The 20,149-nt window shown below is 41.8% G+C and overlaps 2 protein-coding genes across 6 annotated transcripts in view; both read right to left on the bottom strand.

Moving 5' to 3' along the window:
- LOC115180024 (zinc finger protein 135) overlaps positions 1-15,822 on the bottom strand; it is a 26,524-nt gene extending 10,702 nt beyond the window's left edge. The window contains exons 1-7 of one of the 4 annotated variants that reach the window (XM_029741892.1): positions 7,356-7,545; positions 7,155-7,202; positions 6,172-6,374; positions 5,810-5,908; positions 5,610-5,705; positions 5,173-5,283; positions 4,907-5,030 (exon numbers count right to left, since the gene is read on the bottom strand). In XM_029741892.1, the coding sequence (XP_029597752.1) occupies positions 4,907-5,030; positions 5,173-5,283; positions 5,610-5,705; positions 5,810-5,908; positions 6,172-6,374; positions 7,155-7,185 (664 nt within the window). In that variant the 5' untranslated portion in view covers positions 7,186-7,202; positions 7,356-7,545. Of the gene's footprint in view, positions 1-1,467; positions 4,339-4,906; positions 5,031-5,172; positions 5,284-5,609; positions 5,706-5,809; positions 5,909-6,171; positions 6,375-6,787; positions 6,960-7,154; positions 7,203-7,355; positions 7,546-15,675 lie in introns of those variants that run through there. The other 3 variants (XM_029741894.1, XM_029741891.1, XM_029741893.1) reach the window with 3 other exon arrangements.
- LOC115180029 (zinc finger protein 883) lies at positions 10,894-20,140 on the bottom strand. 2 transcript variants are annotated; one of them, XM_029741905.1, is made up of 8 exons: positions 19,963-20,140; positions 15,473-15,675; positions 15,098-15,196; positions 14,898-14,993; positions 14,651-14,761; positions 14,372-14,495; positions 12,647-13,842; positions 10,894-12,478 (listed from the first exon to the last, which is right to left on the bottom strand). In XM_029741905.1, exons 7-8 carry the CDS (start codon positions 13,187-13,189, stop codon positions 11,111-11,113), a joined length of 1,911 nt encoding a protein of 636 aa, XP_029597765.1. In that variant the 5' UTR covers positions 13,190-13,842; positions 14,372-14,495; positions 14,651-14,761; positions 14,898-14,993; positions 15,098-15,196; positions 15,473-15,675; positions 19,963-20,140; the 3' UTR covers positions 10,894-11,110. The 2 variants fall into 2 exon arrangements, with proteins under 2 accessions (XP_029597765.1, XP_029597764.1); XM_029741904.1 differs by having other exon boundaries at positions 10,894-13,842.
- Between the last annotated feature and the right edge of the window lie 9 nt (positions 20,141-20,149).

The raw sequence follows: 20,149 nt of genomic DNA, 5'->3' as shown, positions 1-20,149 counted from the left end.
AACCCAGGCAGTGCATACACGAGGTATGCAGATCTCCAGGGGGATGCCACCATCACACCTGTCACAAAGAGAAGCCATAATCTCAGCCAAGCCAGCAAGGCCACGGAGCAGGGGTCCGACGCCCTGGGAGAACTTATGTCGTGACCCGCTTGAAGGAATAGGAACCCGGTGAGGGATAAATTACTCAAAACGGGGAACACCTGTGTGGGAAAAACAGGCAGACAAAAAACAACAACCAGGTAATGGATTTGATTTATATGTTGTTGTTTTTTTACACCAACTGCAATATTACCTAGCTGGTTTAATATCAAAGCAGTAAAAACAGCACCATATGATGAAGTAACGCTGCTAAGGAACTCCAAAGTTAATGTCTCAACGTAGTGGAAGCCCACCACGATACGCTTACATTCTGCAGGGGAAAGAATAAAAATTAAAAAAACTTGTAGTGTAATTAGCAGAGAACCCGCTAAAGCAATTCACAACACAAAGAACAAGCCAGTCGGCAAGTTGTGTAAGGTAAATACAGTTTGTGGCAGCAAGAGCCACCAATATATTAAAGGATGCACACAGAGTCGTAGTGTAACACTAACGAAACACAAGCACGACAAACCACAGGCGGAAGATACAGATCAACCGAGCGCAGCGAGTGGAGCACTCAAGAGGGGCTGGCCGTTTGGCCAGCTGCAAACAGCCAGTGAGCCAAAAGGCACCTAAATGACTCTCAGACCATGAGAAACAAGATTCTCTGGTCTGATGAAACCAAGATTGAACTCTTTGGCTTGAATCCCAAGCGTCACGTTTGGAAGAAAACTGGCACCATCCCTACGGTGAAGCATGGTGGCAGCATGTTTTTCAGCGGCAGGGACTGGGAGACTAGTCAGGATCAAGAAAAATATGATTAGAGCAAAGTACAGAGAGATCCTTGATGAAAACCTGCTCCAGAGCACTCAGGACCTCAAACTGGGAAAAGGTTCAACTTCCAACAGGACAACGACCCTAAGCACACACCAAGACAACGCAGGAGTGGCTTCGGGACAAGTTTCTGAAAGTCCTTGAGTGGTCCAGCCAGAACCCAGACTTGAACCCGACACATCATCTCTGGAGAGTCCTGAAAATAGCTGTGCAGCGATGCTCCCCATCCAACCTGACAGAGCTTGAGATGATCTGCAGAGAAGAATGGGAGAAACTCCCCAAATACAGGCGTGCCAAGCTTGTAGCATCATACCCAAGAAGACTCAAGGCTGTAATCACTGCTAAAGGTGCTTCAACAAAGTACTGAGTTAAGGGTCTGAATACTTATGGAAGGGTGATCAGTTTTTTTATAAATTTGCAAATATTTCTAAAAACCTGTTTTTGCTTTGTCATTATGGGGTATTGTGTTTAGATTGAGGGGGAAAAAACCAAATGTATCAATTTTAGAATAAGGCTGTAATGTAACAAAATGTCAAGGGGTCTGAATACTTTTTGAATGCACTGTACGTCAACAACGGACTAATGAAACAAATACCAAAATATGTTTTTGGGTGGATTTGTCCATTAAGTAAAATCAATTGCCCATGGGTCATATAGATTTTCTCTCCAAATGACTTACTATCAATACTTGCAGCCGACTCTACATGACATTTTAGATAATCTATTCAAAATATCCACTTAACTATCAGACGGACCAAGTTATTAAATCTATCCAAAATAAAAATCTAAAGAACATTCAACAACTGATGTGCAAATGTACAACAATAACTCAATTTTCATTGAGGGAGTGAGTGAGTTGGTGAGCCTTGAGGCATCGAATTTGGGTGAACGATTCCCCACATTCCCCACACACATGCTTCTCTATATGGGTTTTCTGGTGCCTTTTCATATGATGAGAAAATCTGAAACGTTTGTCACAAACGCTGCATGAAAATGGCTTCTCTCCTGTGTGAAGTCGTTGGTGTGATTTCAGGTAACCTGACTGAATGAAGGATTTTCCACAGTCTTGGCATTTGTATGGTCGCTCACCAGTATGGTATCTTTCATGCAACCTCCTTTCATTTGCTGTGATGAAAGTTTTTTCGCAATAGGAGCATGGAAATGGTCTTTCTCCTGTGTGAGTAAGTTCATGTCTTTTCAATGACACTGCTTTGTAAAACTGCTTTCCACAAACTGTACAGGTAAATCTCACCCCCTCATGAACTTGCTCAATATGTGTATTTAGCTGAATCTTTGTCCGATAAGTCATGTCACACTGCGAACAAGAAAAGGGTTTCTCCTCTGAGTGAGTCCCCATATGCACCGACAGTTCAGAAGCGGCCCGGTAGCTCTTTCCACACTGCCAGCACAGGAACGGCTTTTCTCCTGTGTGCTTCCTACTGTGTATTGTTAGAGAATTGGCTGTTCTGAATTTTTCTGGACAAACAGAGCACTGGTACAGGTACTCTCCTGAATGAACCCTCTCATGGATGACAAGGTACGATAACTGAGTGAAGGTTTTCTCACATTGAGAGCAGGGGTATGGTCCTGTGAATTTATGTTGATGCAGATAGTGTTCTCTCAGACGCCCCAACAGGGTAAAGGTCTTCTCACACATGGTACACTGGATTTCCTTGTGCATCAGCTTGTGTCTGTCAAAGGCAATGGAGTTTGGGTATATCCTTCCACAGTCAGAGCAATAGAATGGATTGTGAATTCGTTTGTGTGTTCTTAGGGAGGATGAGCCTTTGAATTCCTTATCGCATTCATCACATTTGAATACCACCTTTCTTTCTTCCTCCTTGCATTCTGCCCTTGTGTCATCAGTGGCTAGCAGTTCACCAGCCTCCTCTGGAGTAGCATCCTCTTGTTGCTGGTCCACCAACTTAGATGCTTCTTCTTGGTTCACCTTCAGACAGATATCCCTCTGGTGTTTCTTTAAACCATGCATGTACTTAAAACGCTGCTCACAGTTGCCACATTGATAAGGACGCTCCTCTGAATGGGATCTCATATGAATAGCCATTCCTGAAGCACGGTTAAAAATCTTCCCACACACAGTGCATGGTTTGGGTTCTTTGAGAGTCGGCACTGAGGTAGTAGCCGTGATAAGGGGCTCAGTGTCGTTTTCCTTGGTAGTGAGATGGCTGATGCAACTCTCTGTTTTAACTTCCACTTCTTGCTGGTCCACACTCTGACCGAAGTCTTCTAGGATGCCCTCGTGGCCAAGGATTTCCTGATGTTTCTTCAAGGTATCTTTGTACTTAAAACTTCTCTCACAAATAGCACAATGAAAGGGACGTGCCTTTGAGTGAGATTTCAAGTGCCTTTCCATGTCTGAGGTACGAGTCAAAATCCTACCACAGACACAACAGGTTTTTGAGTCGGACAGCCCTTTGTGAGATGGTTGCGGGTTTTCATCAGCGCCAATAGACCCAGTGCTACCCATTGATTCGGATTCATCTTTCTCTGGCTGCGGTTTCCCGTTCTGTTGTGACAAGTTTTGACCAACCTGACCTAAATATTCCTGGTTCACTTTCTTACACAAATCTCTCTGGTGCCTCTTCAAATCATATGAATACTTGAATCTCTTATCACAATTTACACACCAAAATGGATGCTCTTTTGAGTGGGATCTCATGTGCCTTGCCATGTCTGAAGTACGAGTGAAAAACCTCCTACACAAAGAGCATGTTTTGGTGTCCAGAGCTCTTTTCTGTGTTAGCCCTGATGGAGAGAGCGTCTTAAGGGGTGATGTGTTCGGAGATTTGGTAGTTGAGGGTTGTGGGATCTCTTCTTTATTTTCCCCATCAACCAAAGTTGAGAGGTTCTTTTCACAAACTCCCTGCTGGTGTCTCTTCAGATCATAAAGATCCTTGAAGCCTATTGCACATTTGAGGCACTTAAACCTATGATCATGATCTTGAGTGTGGCTTCGCTGGTGCCTTCTAAAGGACGTGGCTCGAGCAAAAGTCCTCCCACAGTCTGGGCATGTCTTACTGAATGGGCCCCTTTTGCATGACTTCCTCAGGGAGGTGTGCACCTTGGAGGAGGATGGCTGTTGGATTGCATGGCCGGAAGAATCCGTTTTACATGTTTTTTGAACTTTTGACCATATTTTCTTAATCTGCAGCCTTTTGCTTTGTTTTGAGGTTTGAACATGAATTCCGGTGACAGCTTGATTGTCCGTTGCCCCACTTACAGGCTTCCTATTCATAACATGCTCCTTCTCAGTAAATGCGTCTCTTTGATCCTCATCTGGTGCAAGTAGTCTTCCATTTTTCTCCATTGTACCCTCCACCAACCCTTTGGTGGCAGTCACCACACGTACATGTAGAGGGAGAGACAGAGAGGAGAGGATGTAGTCACCAAAGGACGATGGAGTTTCTTTTTGTGCAAGAGGGAGACAAAAGACAGGTTAAACTGAATTAATATATTTTCTGCAACAGTGTTTGACCAACGTCATACATGTCAATTACTTTTCCACAATCTTATATAATTGCTATTTATTTATTTAATTTCAGTTTCATATTCCATTTGGTGCCCAACCCATGACTTACAAGACACTATTCATCAAGCACTTGTGCAAACACAAAAACAAAATTACATTTTACACTTTAGATGCACAATTCATATTTGCATCATGTACAACTAGCTTATACTTCAAATATTTGCAATTTTGGCACAACCAATCCAAGCAACAAAAAAAAACTGTTTTAATGTCACATACACCAGATAGGTGCAGTGAAATGTGTTGTTTTACATGGTCAGCCATAGTAATACGGCGCCCCTGGAGCAAATTAGGGTTGAGTGCCTTGCTCAAGTGCAAAGACAGATTTTCACCTTGTCGGCTCAGATATTCGAACCAGCAACCTCTTGGTTACTGGCCCAACGCTCTAACCGCTAGGCTACCTGCTATGGATCTATGGATCCTCTGAGTCTGTATGATACTCACCGATGAAGTCCAAATGTCCATGTTTTCTGTGGTACTGGAGCAGGGTCCTCAATTGTATGGGGTCAGGTACAAATTGTAAACATTTCTCCAGGGCAGAGGGAACAGCATTTAACAAGGAGGCAGTCTTGAGAGAGAGGAACATGGTTTAAAAGCATTAACAACAACATACTCATGTCCAACACACAGTTTCTTAAACATGAACATATTGATTCTTGACTTCTAATTTCCCAAGCTAATTTGATACAGGTGTTATTCATTCTTATTACCTGTTCAAGGTCTGGTATGGGAAGTAACTTCTCAAATCTGGAAAGGAATTCTAACATCAGCATCTGTATTGCAGTGTCATACTTGGGCCCAAATTCCACAGGGAACACGTCCTAGGAGAGAATAAATTAATGTAATAATGAATGTCAATAATTAGCCTAGTATTTGCCTTTTGTAACCTAGACCAGCAAACTTTTTGGCTCAAGGGCCACATCGGGGTTTCAAAATTCCGAGGGCCGCACAGCTTTTGTTTGTCAAGATAAGGGCAGTTATCTGAAATGATTTAGGTCCATTATTATTTCTACATACTTTCTATTTGGTTTTATATGTTAAAGTGTAGCCTGGAGTTATTTTTCTATCCAAAATAATCATGGGACTGGATAGGGAAGTCAAGCAGAAAGAGGTGGTCACTTTCCTACCATATAAGAGCAAAACAAACCTGGTAAAAGTTCTCCCTTTCACTTGGATCTTTCAGCAGAGATTCAACCAGCTCCACAAACTTTGATTCAGATAATTCCACCTCTGCATCACTTGACTGCAACAAAACACACACAACAATTAAATAATCACATTTTACAACTCAATGACAGAATATTTTGAGTGACATTGGTCTTTGCTCCCTCCCAGAAAGATTCTCACCTCTGCTTCCCCAGTGGATATGAGGCTTCGGATCCTGTCCAGGTGTTGCTGAATGTCTTGGTCTGCTGTCTGCTCAGTACGACACAACTCCAGAACCATCTAAAATTACAGATGACCAGTCAGGAGTAGAACAAAGGTCAACCACACACTTCGTAGGCATTGCTCTGTTCTCATTTGGAGATATATGATAGATAGCTAAGGGCCAACGGCAGTATTTGAGAAACCAGTGTCAGGGTCATTATCTCAATCAATGTTTAACAGCTGTCTGTTTTAGGTTAGAGTCAACAATATTGTTGTCAGAGAGTAACCTCACATGATCTTGTTGCATGTTTATTTTCCCCATTCTGAACCCAATCTCTTACCCTTGCTCGAAGGCCCAGAATGAGTTGGGCCCTCTGACTGCAACTCAAAAGCTCTGGCACAATGTCGGTCACCGTGGTGACAAACTCCTCCAGCATCCCATAATCTTGAACATCTCCTCGCTGAACCACTTGCCACATGGCTGCAGAGACAAGCCGCAGTGGTGGAATGAAGAGACGCAGAGAGGGAAGAAGAAGAGGGGGACCTAAAAATAAGGATATGAGCCACAATAATGATTGAAATAATACTGAACTGATATTGAACGTTAGAGCTGGTTCAAAAACCTTTAAAATATTTCCTCAAGGTTCCAATGGAATTGCCCCAAACGTGGAAACTGCATTCATACAAATGTATCAAGCGCACCAGATTAGTTCCAAATATTGAGGTCCCTATCTAGCAACTCATTTAGTTAAAGGGAAAAAAACATAACATGCTTGCCAAGGTAATTGTAACATCTAAATAGGCTATCCCTTACAAAACATAACAGTGGATGATTCAGAAGTACCAGTCCTCCCGCTTCTAGCATACTAAAAAGATCGAGACAGACGGACATTTAGCGAGGATACGCCATGTTGAACATCAAGCACACCAAGTCTAGTAAAACAAAATCCGCAATACCATTTTCGCTGGGATTTTGACATTGCATCTCGTCCTCATACAAACGTAGTCACGCACGAAGCTTGAAAATTAGCTAAGTGTTTGTTATAAAGATGGTTTCCAAAGTTAAAAGGCTTACAACAGTTTTAAAACCTAACCGTCGGTAGCACTGAGTGTGACACTGAACGTAGTCCGTTCAATTTCCGGTTGCGTTTACACCCTCCATAATAAAAGTCCTCCTGAATTGAGTTAAAATTCGGAATAGATTTTTTAAGAAAGTCATCTTTGTCAGCAAGTTCGGTTATTGACTTGGTGTGCCAACTAAAAATAATTCTTACAATAGTTAGCAATCCCCTTGTATAATCATAAAACATATTTAGAAACTCACCTGCAACTGCGTAAATCCCAGAGTCTGGCATGGCTCACTAATGTGTCCCTAAATGTGAGGGTCAACAATGTGCAACAAGAAAACACAGCCTAAAAAGATTACTTTGAAACAATGTACAGTTCACCATAAACAATGTGGGTCACATTATGTGCATTGAAATCAAGATTGCCCTCTTTCTCCATCTCCTCATGTGTAACCTACTAGATGGATGTACCCCTGTAATGCTCCTTCCACAAACAGCAATCTGGAAAAAAGCCCACACCATAATCAATGACCATTCCCATATTCTCTACACCCCCTGGGATGTGCTTGCTTCCCTTAAAAGCAGTGTTATGTGGGCTTGTATGAGTGTTAAGGCTGAAGCAATCGCCTGCAGACTAAAATTTGAGGAGTGAAGTCAGGGGAGGTGAATCTGCTACAGTTTAAAGTCTGACATTGATGTGGTTTTCTAACAGAAAGGCTCAGTGCAACATGGCAGTGTTGTCATTGTTTATAAAAGTTATTCTTTGTAATGTCGAGATAAACATGTCTCCAACCCCCATATCACACACTGAAAATATGTGTGTACATTGTACTATCACGTTGTAGGCCCTCATTGTAAATAAGAATTTGTTCTTAACTGACTTGCCTAGTTAATTAAAGGTTAAATTAAATGTTTAAAAAAAATTGGGGAGAGAGCCTGAAATATCACATTCATTTGTACATATCCACTGTATATGTTTACCTTTGATGATGTTAAATGGCATTATGCTTATCTTTGTAATTCCGATAATAACTATTTTATTAACATTATTATTCTCTTGGCCAAATAATATATTCACACATGTAAATGGGGTAGGAAAATTCCTTATTTAAAAAAAAAAATCATTGAACTGTTAAAGTTTTATAAATCCCTCAAACTTGTGAAACTTAAAAAGTTTGAAAAATTATTAGAAGTCATGTCTCTGAATGTCTGTTAATGTCTCATAGCCTTGTTTTTTTATTTTATTTTATTGTATACACAGGAATGTCCCTGTATTGATGTGTAATATTGCTATTATTGTTGCAATAAAAAATTTAATTTATTATTGTTGCAATAAAATAATTATAATTATATCCACGTGGCTAAATTGCTACCTGTTAGTCTTTGGTTCCGTTCGCATCCGTCAAACAAAAACACTCTAATGACCGGTTGACAATTCCCTTACAAAAATGTACCATGCTAGTACTATGGTACTTTCATTCATACCATGGTACTACTATGGTACTTTCACTTAAACCATGGTATTGTCTGAATTATGGAAATGTACCATGGTTTTAGCCGTGAAGTATGATGGTACTACCATGGTACTGCCATTGTACCTAAGTACTACCATGGTATTGTCTCATTTATACCATGGTATAGATGTGGATCATGGAAATACCATGGTGTTAAACGGCATTATACATTCTACCATGGTAATGCACAATTATGATGAATTGTACCAAAAATGATATATGGTACTATCTTTATTAAGTGTGCGTTACCATGGTACAATGGCTATATAATGCATAAATAAATAAACCCCCCAATGTGAAAAGAGGTTGGTTGGCATTATATTGATGAATTGATATACCAGTATGGGCAAGTTTCTGATAGTCAGAGGCAGGCTACTTGTTGGTCCTAGTTTTCTGAAACATCAAAGAAAAAGGAAAATAGTTGCTGTGAAAAAAGGGGTAATACTTTTTGTTTTAATAGTACCGTATTTTGCTCATGTTTGGGTTCCCTGTGTTGCCAACCTGAAATGTGGGAGAAAGTGAGATATATGGTAGATCTTTGGCATTGTGTAATAATTGAGTATTTATAGTCAAGGGGCGTTGTGCTTGTTTCAGCCCGCAGAGGGAGCCGTTCGCTCTAGTGGTTGCTTCACGCGCTCTCTCACAGCGGCTCTCGCGCTAGCCTGCCTGGTCAGTTAGTCAATTCAAGACAATTGATGAGGCACCAGATAAAGGAAATATTTTAAACGTTATCATCATGGTGAGCGAGTTGTAAACCATAGGATAGGAAACACCAAGTTAAACGGAGTGTAGTTATATAATTGTTGTTATTTTATGTTTTGATAGTTTAATTAATTTATAAAAACCCGTTAATTAACATAGAAATCGGCTAAAGTTCGCTCCAGTCAAGCTAGCCTGTCGTAGTCATGGCGACAGGATCAACGAACGTTCTTGCGGAGTGTAACAAAGTGAAACATTGTAAATGGCTGTTTTAGGGATATGTTGAGAATCTATTAAATAATATAATTAATACCTTTAAAAATATATATTTTTAGTATGTTGGCTATTTAGAATTGTATAAGAGTAGCCAATTCAGTTGAATGAGAGAGCAAACTGAAAAATGTATTGAAGAGAGAAGTTAATTTACCAGATGTACTATTTTAAATAGTTTCCGACTCCTGTCATTCTTTTCACCATACTCTATCCAGCTCCCAAGGTTTAAGAGGGAACACTACTACACCATGTGTGTTGTGGTTTTTAACAATGAGCTAAAGGGGTTTAAGAGGGTACTAGGTTTATGCTTAGCCATTTCAGAGCTTCTATAGTAGTCAATGTTGCATTATGCGAGTATCATAAATTACTTCGATTTTGGCCACTTTACCCGGAAAACGGTGGTGCACAGACCATCATAATTCACTGTAAACAACTACCATGCATTTGTTTTACAACATGCTACTAGTACAAAACCATGGTATTTTTTTAATTGTACTACCATTTTTCATTTTTGTACCATGGTAGCTAGTACATTTTTATATCACGTTTTTTTAGCAGGAAAATACCATGGTACTGGTGAGAAAAACCTGATAGTATTTTTTTTAAGGACATTAGTGCCTCCCACAACGCAGGCGATGGCTGCAAATTGCAGCTGGTGAGGAGCAACTGCAGAACATTGAAGTCAACCAGTCGAAATTTCGTGACTTTTGATCACATGGTTGTTGTAAAGTTCATGCAGTCCACATGTAGACGCATGTCGGAAAATGTTTATCCCCACAATGCAACACAGTTTGAAAGGTTGGTCACTGATTTAACAAACGTGATCCACTCGAGCATCCATGGTGTTGCATTTGTTTGAGTATGTCATTTGTGCTGTTCGTGTATGCTGTCATGTTGCTGACTCTCACGTGCCCAAAGTAATTGCCCTGCGGAGACAGTTATAGTGGTTTAAAGAAGGCCTGAGTAAGGCCAACATGTCACAAATATTCCAACCTTGGATGAATTATTTCTCCATTAAGCATTTGGATAAAAATGTAAAATAGCCAATATGCCCGAAAAAATACCCTTCCTCCAAAAGGACCTTTCTATGGATTAGCCTACCTTCCAGTTAAATCAAACGTCATTAATAATTTTGTTCCAGTGTCACTGGGACATTTGAGGACCAGTGATGTTGACCTGAATGATACAAATATGACTGATACAAAATTCAACCAATGCTTGCAGAAATGTATGAAGTGAATCTGTGCAAGATATGAATGTGAATACACACGTTTTTAAATCAGACATTTTCATGTCCTCCTTTATTATTGCTATTGTCAGAAAATGCAATGTTGTAGTTATTTGAGAATAACAGTTTACATTACAATTTAGCTATTGAAATTATATAGGGAATTATGAAAAAAATATGAAATGAACAACAAACAAAACAACTTAAAAGCAAAAGGTGTTAAGCCAGTGTTTATATATATATATATATATATATATATATATATATATATATATATATATATATATATATATATATATACACACACACACACACACAACAAGAACTCAAATGCCAGAGTGGTAATGCTTTTGACTCCGGTCCACATACACCTGCCTGGTGACGAGGGTTCAAACTCCTTCTCTGCCCTTCTGTCTGTGCCCCTACTTTCCCTGCTGTACTGTCTTAAAATTAATAACAATACAAAGGAACATCAGAGTTCCAAAAAAAACCTTCCATTTTAATTCACGGGGTGAGTGCATAGGTGTTCAGTCAGGCGCTTTCTTTGAGCGAAAGCTAACCCACATTCTTCACACACATATGGCTTATTTTTTCTTGTATGGGTTCGCTCGTGTTTTAACCTATGATAAAATAATCTGAAACTTTTATCACAAAAGCTACATACAAATGGCTTCTCTCCTGTGTGAAGACGTTGGTGTGATTTCAGGTAACCTGACTGAATGAAAGACTTTCCACAGTCTTGGCATTTGTATGGTCTCTCACCAGTATGGTATCTTTCATGCAGCCTTTTTTCATTGGCAGTGATGAAGGTTTTTGTGCAATAGGAGCATGGAAATGGTCTTTCTCCTGTGTGAGTGAGTTCATGTCTTTTCAATGACACTGCTTTGTAAAACTGCTTCCCACAGATTGTACAAGGGTATCTCACCCCCTCATGAACTTGTTCAATGTGTGAATTCAGCTGAAGTTTTGTTCTGTAGGACATGTCACACTGCGAACAGGAAAATGGTCTCTCCTCTGAGTGAGTCCCCATATGCACTGACAGTTCTCCAGCAGCCTTGAAGCTCTTTCCACACTGCCAGCACAGGAACGGCTTTTCTCCTGTGTGCTTCCTACTGTGTATTGTTAGAGAATTTGCTGAATTGAACTTTGCTTGACAAACAGAGCATTGGTACAGGTACTCTCCCGAGTGAACCCTCTCATGGATGACAAGGTACGATAACTGAGTGAAGGTTTTCTCACATTGAGAGCAGGGGTATGGTCCTGTGAATTTATGTTGATGCAGATAGTGTTCTCTCAGACGCCCCAACAGGGTAAAGGTCTTCTCACACATGGTACACTGGATTTCCTTGTGCTGCATCAGCTTGTGTCTGTCAAAGGCAATGGAGTTTGGGAGGACCCTTCCACAATCAGAGCAATAGAATGGGTTGTGAATTCGCTTGTGTGTCCTTAGGGATGATGAACCTTTGAAGTCCTTCCCACAATCATCACATTTGAAGACCACCTTTCTTTTTTCACATTGGAAGACCACCTTTCTCTTTTCCTCTTTGCACGAACTTTCCTGGTGTTGCTTCAAATTACAGGTGTCATCGAAACTCTTTCCACATTTTTTACACCAGTGAACCAGTTGTAGTTGACTGGTAGATGTCTCTGGGGTATCAGCCTTAACAGCCAGCAGTTCACTAGACTCCTCTTGGTGCTGGTCTACCATCTGAGAGGACTCTTCTCGGTTCACCTTACAGATATATCTCTGGTGTTGATTCAAACTTTGCTTGTACTTAAAACGCTGCTCACAGTTGACACATTGATAAGGACGCTCCACTGAATGGGATCTCATATGAGTAGCTAAATGAGAAGCACAGTCCAAAATCTTCCCACACACAGTGCATGCATGTTCTTTGGCAGTCGGTGCTGGAGTAAAAGCCTTGATAAGGGGCTCAGTGTAGTTTTCCTTGGTAGTGAGAGGGCTGCTGCAACTCTCTGTGTTAACGTCCACTTGTTGATGGTCCACACTCAGGCCAAAGTCTTCTAGGATGCCCTTGTGGCCAAGGATTTCCTGATGTTTCTTCAAAGAGTCTTTGTACTTAAAGCTTCTCTCACAAATAGCACAATGAAAGGGACGTGCCTTTGAGTGAGATTTCAAGTGCCTTTCCATCTGTGAGGTACAAGTCAAAATCTTACCACAGACATAACAGGTTTTGGAATCTACCTGGGCTTGATTCTCTGCAGTGGCAAGAAAAACCTCTGGTTGCAGGCCACTCTTTTGTTGTGCCATGTTCTGACCAACATCCTGACACAAATCTCCCTGGGTCACTTTCTGACACAATTCTTTCTGGTGTTTTCTAAAATCATATGAATACTTGAATCTCTTACCACAATTGACACACCTAAATGGATGCTCTTTTGAGTGGGAGCTCATGTGCCTCACCAAGCTTGAAGTACGAGTAAAAAACCTCCCACACACAGAGCATGTGTTAGAGGATGTGATAGTGTCCAGAGTTCCTTGATGAGATGGCCCTGGTGGAGAGGGAGTCTTGAGGAGTGATGTGATCTCAGATTTGCTAGTTGGGGGTTGTGGCATCTCTTCTTAATTTTTATCTTCATCCAACATGTTTAGCTCCTTTTCACAAACTCGCCTCTGGTGTCTCTTCAGATTATGACCATCCGAGAAGAATTTTTCACATTTGTGGCACTTAAACTTGAGATTTTCAGTGTGGGTTAGCTGATGCCTTTTCATGGCTGCGACCCGAGTGAAAGTCTTTCCACACACTTCACATGCCTTATTGAATGGGCCTCTTCTGCATGAATTCTTTGGGGAAGGACACACCTTGGAGGATGATGGCTGTCTGTTTGCAAGCCCAGTCTTTTGAGGTTTTCTACCTTTTGAACACATTTCTTTAATCTGCAGCCTTTTGCTTCGTTTTAATTGTTGAAAATATGATGGTCTGAGTAAATTCAAGCCAGTGACAGCTTGATTGTCAATTTCCCCAACGGCAGACTCCATGTCCATACCATAATCCTGCTCAGTAATTATGTATCTTCTAACTTCATCTGCTGGGACTAGTACATCGATTTCCTTTGTCCGATTCTCCAACAACTCGCTTGCTTCCATTCCCTCCAAATTCATGCTTTCTGATTGTGTATCTGAGTCTACATCTGGGGCAGTCACCACTCGCACATATGGAGGAAGAGACAGAGAGGACAGGATGAAGTCACCAAAGGACGATGGAGTTCCTTTTTATGCAAAAGAGGGAGACAATGAAAAAAAAGTTAAACTGTGAATACACTTTTTTTGCGAGAGTAGTTGACTAACATCATACATGCAAATTATGTCAATGCCTCAAATATAAACTTTTACCGATAAAAGTAATATTTGTTCTACTTGACACAAGTCACTCAAGTAATAAGGCCAAGGGCGTGTGGTACATTTAAGCATAAGGCCGAGGGGGTGTGGTATATGGCCAATATACCACGGCTAAGGGCTGTTCTTAAGCACGACGCAATGTGGAGTGCCTGTATACAGCCCTTAGCAGTAGTATATTGGCCATACACCCCAAAAAAACAGAGGTGCCTTAATGCTAATATAAACTGGTTACCAATGTAATTAGAGCAGTAAACAAGTATTTATACATCATACCTGTGGCAAATGGTTTGATATACACATTGCTGAAATGCGGTATCAACCAATCAGCATCCAAGACCCAAACTACCCGTTTATAATTGAAATTTTGGCACAACCAATCTATAACACTATGATACTTACGGATAGAGTCCAAATGTCCAAGTTTTCTGTGGTACTGGAGCAGGGTCCTCAATTGTATGGGGTCAGGTACAAACTGTACACATTTATCCAGGGCAGAGGGGACAGCATTTAACAAGGACGCCGTCTTGAGAGAGAGGAACATGGTTTAAAAGCATTAACAACTACAAACTCATGTCACACTGAGTTTCTTTGTTTAAAAGTGAAAAATATTACTGATTGGTATTCTTGACTTCTAATTCCCCAGGCTAATTTGATACAGGTGTTATTCATTCTTATTACCTGTTCAAGGTCTGGTATGGGAAGTAACTTCTCAAATCTGGAAAGGAATTCTAACATCAGCATCTGTATTGCAGTGTCATACTTGGGCCCAAATTCCACAGGGAACACGTCCTAGGAGAGAATAAATTAACCTAAAATGCCAATAATACCTATATTTATATTGGTTTGAAACAATATAAAACTAGGCTACTAAAACCTAGACCAGTAAAACTTTTATACTTTCCCACCGTATAAGAGCAAAACAAACCTGGTAAAAGTTCTCCCTTTCACTTGGATCTTTCAGCAGAGATTCAACCAGCTCCACAAAGTTTGATTCAGATAATTCCACCTCTGCATCACCTGACTGCAACAAAACACGTACAACAGTTAAATAATCACATTTTACAACTCAATGACAGAATACTTTGAGTGACATTGGTCTTTGCTCCCTCCCAGAAAGATACTCACCTCTGCTTCCCCAGTGGATATGAGGCTTCGGATCCTGTCCAGGTGTTGCTGAATGTCTTGGTCTGCTGTCTGCTCAGTACGACACAACTCCAGAACCATCTAAAATTACAGATGACCAGTCAGGAGTAGAACAAAGGTCAACCACACGCTTCATAGGCATTGCTCTGTTCTCATTGGGACACATTTGGAGAAAATGATAGATAGCTAGGCTAAGGGCCAACGGCAGTATTTGACAAACCAGTGTCAGGGTCTTCATCTCAGTCAATGTTTAACAGCTGGGTGTTTTATGCTAGAGTCAACAATATTGTTGTCAGAGACTAACCTCAATGATCTTGTTGCATGTTTATTTTCCCCATTCTGAACCCAATCTCTTACCCTTGCTCGAAGGCCCAGAATGAGTTGGGCCCTCTGACTGCAACTCAAAAGCTCTGGCACAATGTCGGTCACCGTGGTGACAAACTCCTCCAGCATCCCATAATCTTGAACATCTCTTCGCTGAACCACTTGCCACATGGCTGCAGAGACAAGCCGCAGTGGTGGAATGAAGAGACGCAGAGAGGGAAGAAGAAGAGGGGGACCTAAAAATAGGAAAATAATTTGTAAACAAAGCCACCCAGATGTCTTGCTAGCTAAGAAGTTATCCCACTGCACTGTACAGTCATCTTGACCAGGTGTACACATTCATAGAACCTAGGTATAGTTAGAAGGGGAAATTCTATACTGAACAAAAATATAAAAACAACATACAATTTCAACGATTTCACTGAGTTACAGTTCATATAAGAAAATGAATCGATTTAAATAAATTCATTAGGTTCTAATTTATGGATTTCACATGACTGGGCAGGGTCGCAGGAGGGCATAGGCCCACCCAATTGGAAGCCAGGCCCAGCCAATCAGACTTCGTTTTTCTCCACAAAAGGGCTTTATTACAGACATAAATACTTCTCAGTTTCATCAGCTGTCTGGGTGGCTGGTCTCAGACGATCCCGCAGGTGTAGAAGCCGTGCAGTAGCAGAGAGAAAAGGGTGGCTGGAGGCCTTCCTCTGACAACGCCTGGTATAGAGGTCCTGGATGGCAGGAAGCTTTGCCCATGGTGATGTACTGGGCCGTACGCACTACCCACTGTAGGAGGCCGCCCGCAAGGCACAGGCAGTGATTCAACCCATCAAGATGCTCTCGAAGGTGCCGCTGTAAAACCTTTTGAGGATCTGAGGACCCATGCCAAATCTTTTCAGTCTCCTGATGGGGAATAGGTTTTGTCATGCCCCCTTCACGACTGTCTTGGTGTGCTTGGACCATGTTAGTGTGTTGGTGATGTGGATGCCAAGAAACTTGACGCTCCTAACCTGCTCCACTACAACCCTGCCGCTGAGAATGGGGGCGTGCTTGGTCCTCCTTTTCCTGTAGTCCACGATCATCTCTTTTGTCTTGATCATGTTGAGGGAGAGGTTGTTGTCCTTGTGCCACACGGTCAGGTCTCTGACCTCCTCCCCATTGGCTGTCTAATCGTTGTCGGTGATCAGGCCTACCACTGTTGTGTCATCAGCAATTAATGACGGCGTTGGAGTCGTGCCTAGCCGTGCAGTCATGAGTGAATAGGGAGTACAGGAGGGGACTGAGCACGCACCCGAGGGGCCCCCGTGTTGAGGATCAGCGTGGTGGATGTGTTGTTACCTACCCTTACTACCTGGGGGCGGCCCGTCAGGAAGTCCAGGATCCAGTTGCAGAGGGAGGTGTTTAGTCCCAGGGTCCTTAGTTTAGTGATGAGCTTGGAAGGCACTACGGTGTTGAACGCTGAGCTGTAGTCAATGAATAGCACTCTCACATAGGTGTTCCTTTTGTCTAGGTGTGAACGGGCAGCGTGGAGTGCAATAGAGATTGCATCATCTGTGGATCTATTGGTGCGGTATACAAATTGGAGTGGGTCTATGGTTTCTTGGATTATGGTTTTGAATTGAGCCATGACCAGCCTTTCAAAGCATTTCATGGTTACAGACATGAGTGCTATGGGTCGGTAGTCATTTAGGCAGGTTACCTAAGTGTTCTTGGGCACAGGGACTATGGTGGTCTGCTTGAAACATGTTGGTATTACAGACTCAGTCAGGGAGTGGTTGAAAAATGTCAGTGAAGACACTTGCCAGTTGGTCAGCGCATGCTCGGAGTACACGTCCTGGTAATCCGTCCGGCCCTGCGGCCTTGTGAATGTTGACCTGTTTAAAGGTCTTACATCGGCTGCGGAGAGCATGATCACACAGTCATCCGGAACAGCTGATGCTCTCATGCATGTTTCAGTGTTACTTGCCTTGAAGAGAGCATAGAAGTTATTTAGCTCATCTGGTAGGCTCGTGTCACTGGGCTGCTCTCGGCTGTGCTTCCCTTTGTAGTCTGTAATAGTTTGCAAGCCCTGACACATCCGACGAGCATCGGAGCCGGTATAGTACGATTCGATCTTAGTCCTGTATTGACTCTTTGCCTGTCTGATGGTTCGTCGGAGGGCATAGCGGGATTTCTCATAAGCTTCCGGGTTAGAGTCCCGCTCCTTGAAAGAGGCAGCTCTACCCTTTAGCTCAGTGCCATATGTTGCCTGTAATCCATGGCTTCTGGTTGGGGTATGTATGTACAGTCACTGTGGGTACGACGTCCTCGATTCACTTATTGACAAAGCCAGTGACGGATGTGGTGTACTCCTCAATGCCATCGGAAGAATACCAGAACATATTCCAGTCTGTGCTAGCAAAACAGTCCTGTAGCTTAGCATCTGCTTCATCTGACCACTGTTTTATAGACCGAGTCCCTGGTGCTTCCTGCTTTAATCCTTGCTTGTAATCAGGAGGATAGAATTATGGTCAGATTTGTCAAATGGAGGGTGAGGGAGAGGTTTGTACGCATCTCTGTGTGTGGATTAAAGGTGGTCTAGAATTTTTTTCCCCCTCTGGTTGCACATTTAACATGCTGATAGAAATGAGGTAAAACTGATTTGTTTCCCTGCATTAAAGTCCCCGGCCAATAGGAACGCCGCCTCTGGATGAGCATTTTCCTGTTTGCTTATGGCGGTATACAGCTCATTGAGTGTGCTTTCAGTGCCAGCATCGGTCTGTGGTAGTACGTAGACAGCTACAAAAAATACAGATGAAAACTCTCTAGGTATAGTGTGGTCTACAGCTTATCATGAGATACTCTACCTCAGGTGAGATATCATGCACCAGCTGTTGTTTACATATATGCATAGGCCCCGCCCCGTGTCTTACCAAAGGCTGCTGTTCTAACCTGCCGATAGCCCGTGCATAACCCGGCAGCTGTATGTTCTTAATGTCGTCATTCAGCCACGACTCGGTGAAACATAAGATATTACAGTTTTTAATGTCCCGTTGGTAGGATATTCGTGCTTTCAGTTCGTCCCATTTATTTTCCAGCAATTGAACGTTAGCTAGCAGGACCAATTTGTAAGTCGCTCTGGATAAGAGCGTCTGCTAAATGACATAAATGTAAATGACGGAAGGCAAAGGCAAATTAGAGACTTGTCGCCTGATCCTCACAAGGCACCCTGGTCTTTTTCCGCAAAAATGTTTCCAGCGAATGACGGGGATCTGGGTCTGGTCAGGTGTCTGTAGTATATCCCTCTCATCCGACTCATTTTAGAAAAACCTTTTGTCTAATCTGAGGTGAGTAATCTCAGTTCTGATGTCCAGAAGCTCTTTTCGGTCATAAGAGACGGTAGCAGCAATGTTATGTACAAAACAAGTTATGAAGAACGCATTTTTTTTTTTTAGCATGGTTGGTTAAGACCCGATAAGACGGCAGCAGTCCCCTCCGGCGCCATCATCAGATGTCGTTGGAGGCGGCTTATGGTAGAGATATAAACATTCAATTGTCTGGCAACAGCTCTGGTGGACATTCCTGGAGTCAGCATGTCAATTGCACACTCCCTCTCAACTTGAGACATCTGTGGCATTGTGTTGTGTGACAAAACTGAACATTTTAGAGTGGCCTTTTATTGTCCCCAGCACAAGGTGCACCTGTCTAATGATCATGCTGTTTAATCAGCTTCTTGATATGCCCCACCTGTCATGTGGTCAGATTATTTTGGCAAAGAAGAAATGCTCATTAACAGGGATGAAAACAAATATGTGCACAACATTTGAGAGAAGTAAGCTTTTTGTGCATATCGGACATTTCTGGGATCCTTTATTTCAGCTCATGAAACATGGGACCAACACTATAACGTCACATGTTGCGTTTAAAGTTTTGTTCAGTATAAAAGGGACCCTTTGGACGTCCAACTCTGACGTCACCCCATTTAAATTGAAACGTAATGAAGTAAGGGTAAGGACGTCCCAAGGAGCCCAATCTCAGCATCTACATACAATGCGGGGCTAAAGAAATTGATATGAGCCGCAACCCTGATTGAAAACTGAACAGATTCAAAGTTAAATTTAACATAATACAGAGCTGCTTCAAATACATATTTAAAATATTTATTAAAATGTAGCAGATTTCAAACAACAGACAATGAAACCTATGGTGATGCCCCAAACGTGCGAACTGCATGCACAAGCCAACAAAGCGCACCCGATTAGTTAAGAATATGTTTAAAAAAACAGATTATTTATTTGGGGTAAAAACAATGCATTCTTGTCAAGGTAAAGTTAGGTCTCTATGTCCTTCTACAATGCAAAGCGCGCTGAATAACTACATAAATCAAATAAATTATTATTTAATAACAGGCTATCCCTTACAAAACATAACAGTGGATGATTCTGAAATACTAGTCCTCCCATTACTAGCAGAACGACAAATGCAAATTTAGCAAGGATACGCCATGTTGAACATCAAGCACACCAAGTTAACAAAATCCACAATACCATTTTCGTCAGGATTCTCGTCCATCTCGTCCTCATACCATATTCACCCCAAAAACATGAAATGTTGCTAAGTGTGACAGCTATGATTTCTACGTTAAAAGGCTTGCAAGTTTTAAACCTTATCTTCAGTAGCAGTGTGACAGTGAATTTAGTCCGTTCAATTTCCGGTTGCGTTTACCGCCCACAA

This window comes from Salmo trutta, chromosome 40, assembly GCF_901001165.1.
Source record: "Salmo trutta chromosome 40, fSalTru1.1, whole genome shotgun sequence".
NCBI lineage: Eukaryota > Metazoa > Chordata > Actinopteri > Salmoniformes > Salmonidae > Salmo > Salmo trutta.
This window is presented reverse-complemented; position numbering and strand designations above follow the sequence as displayed.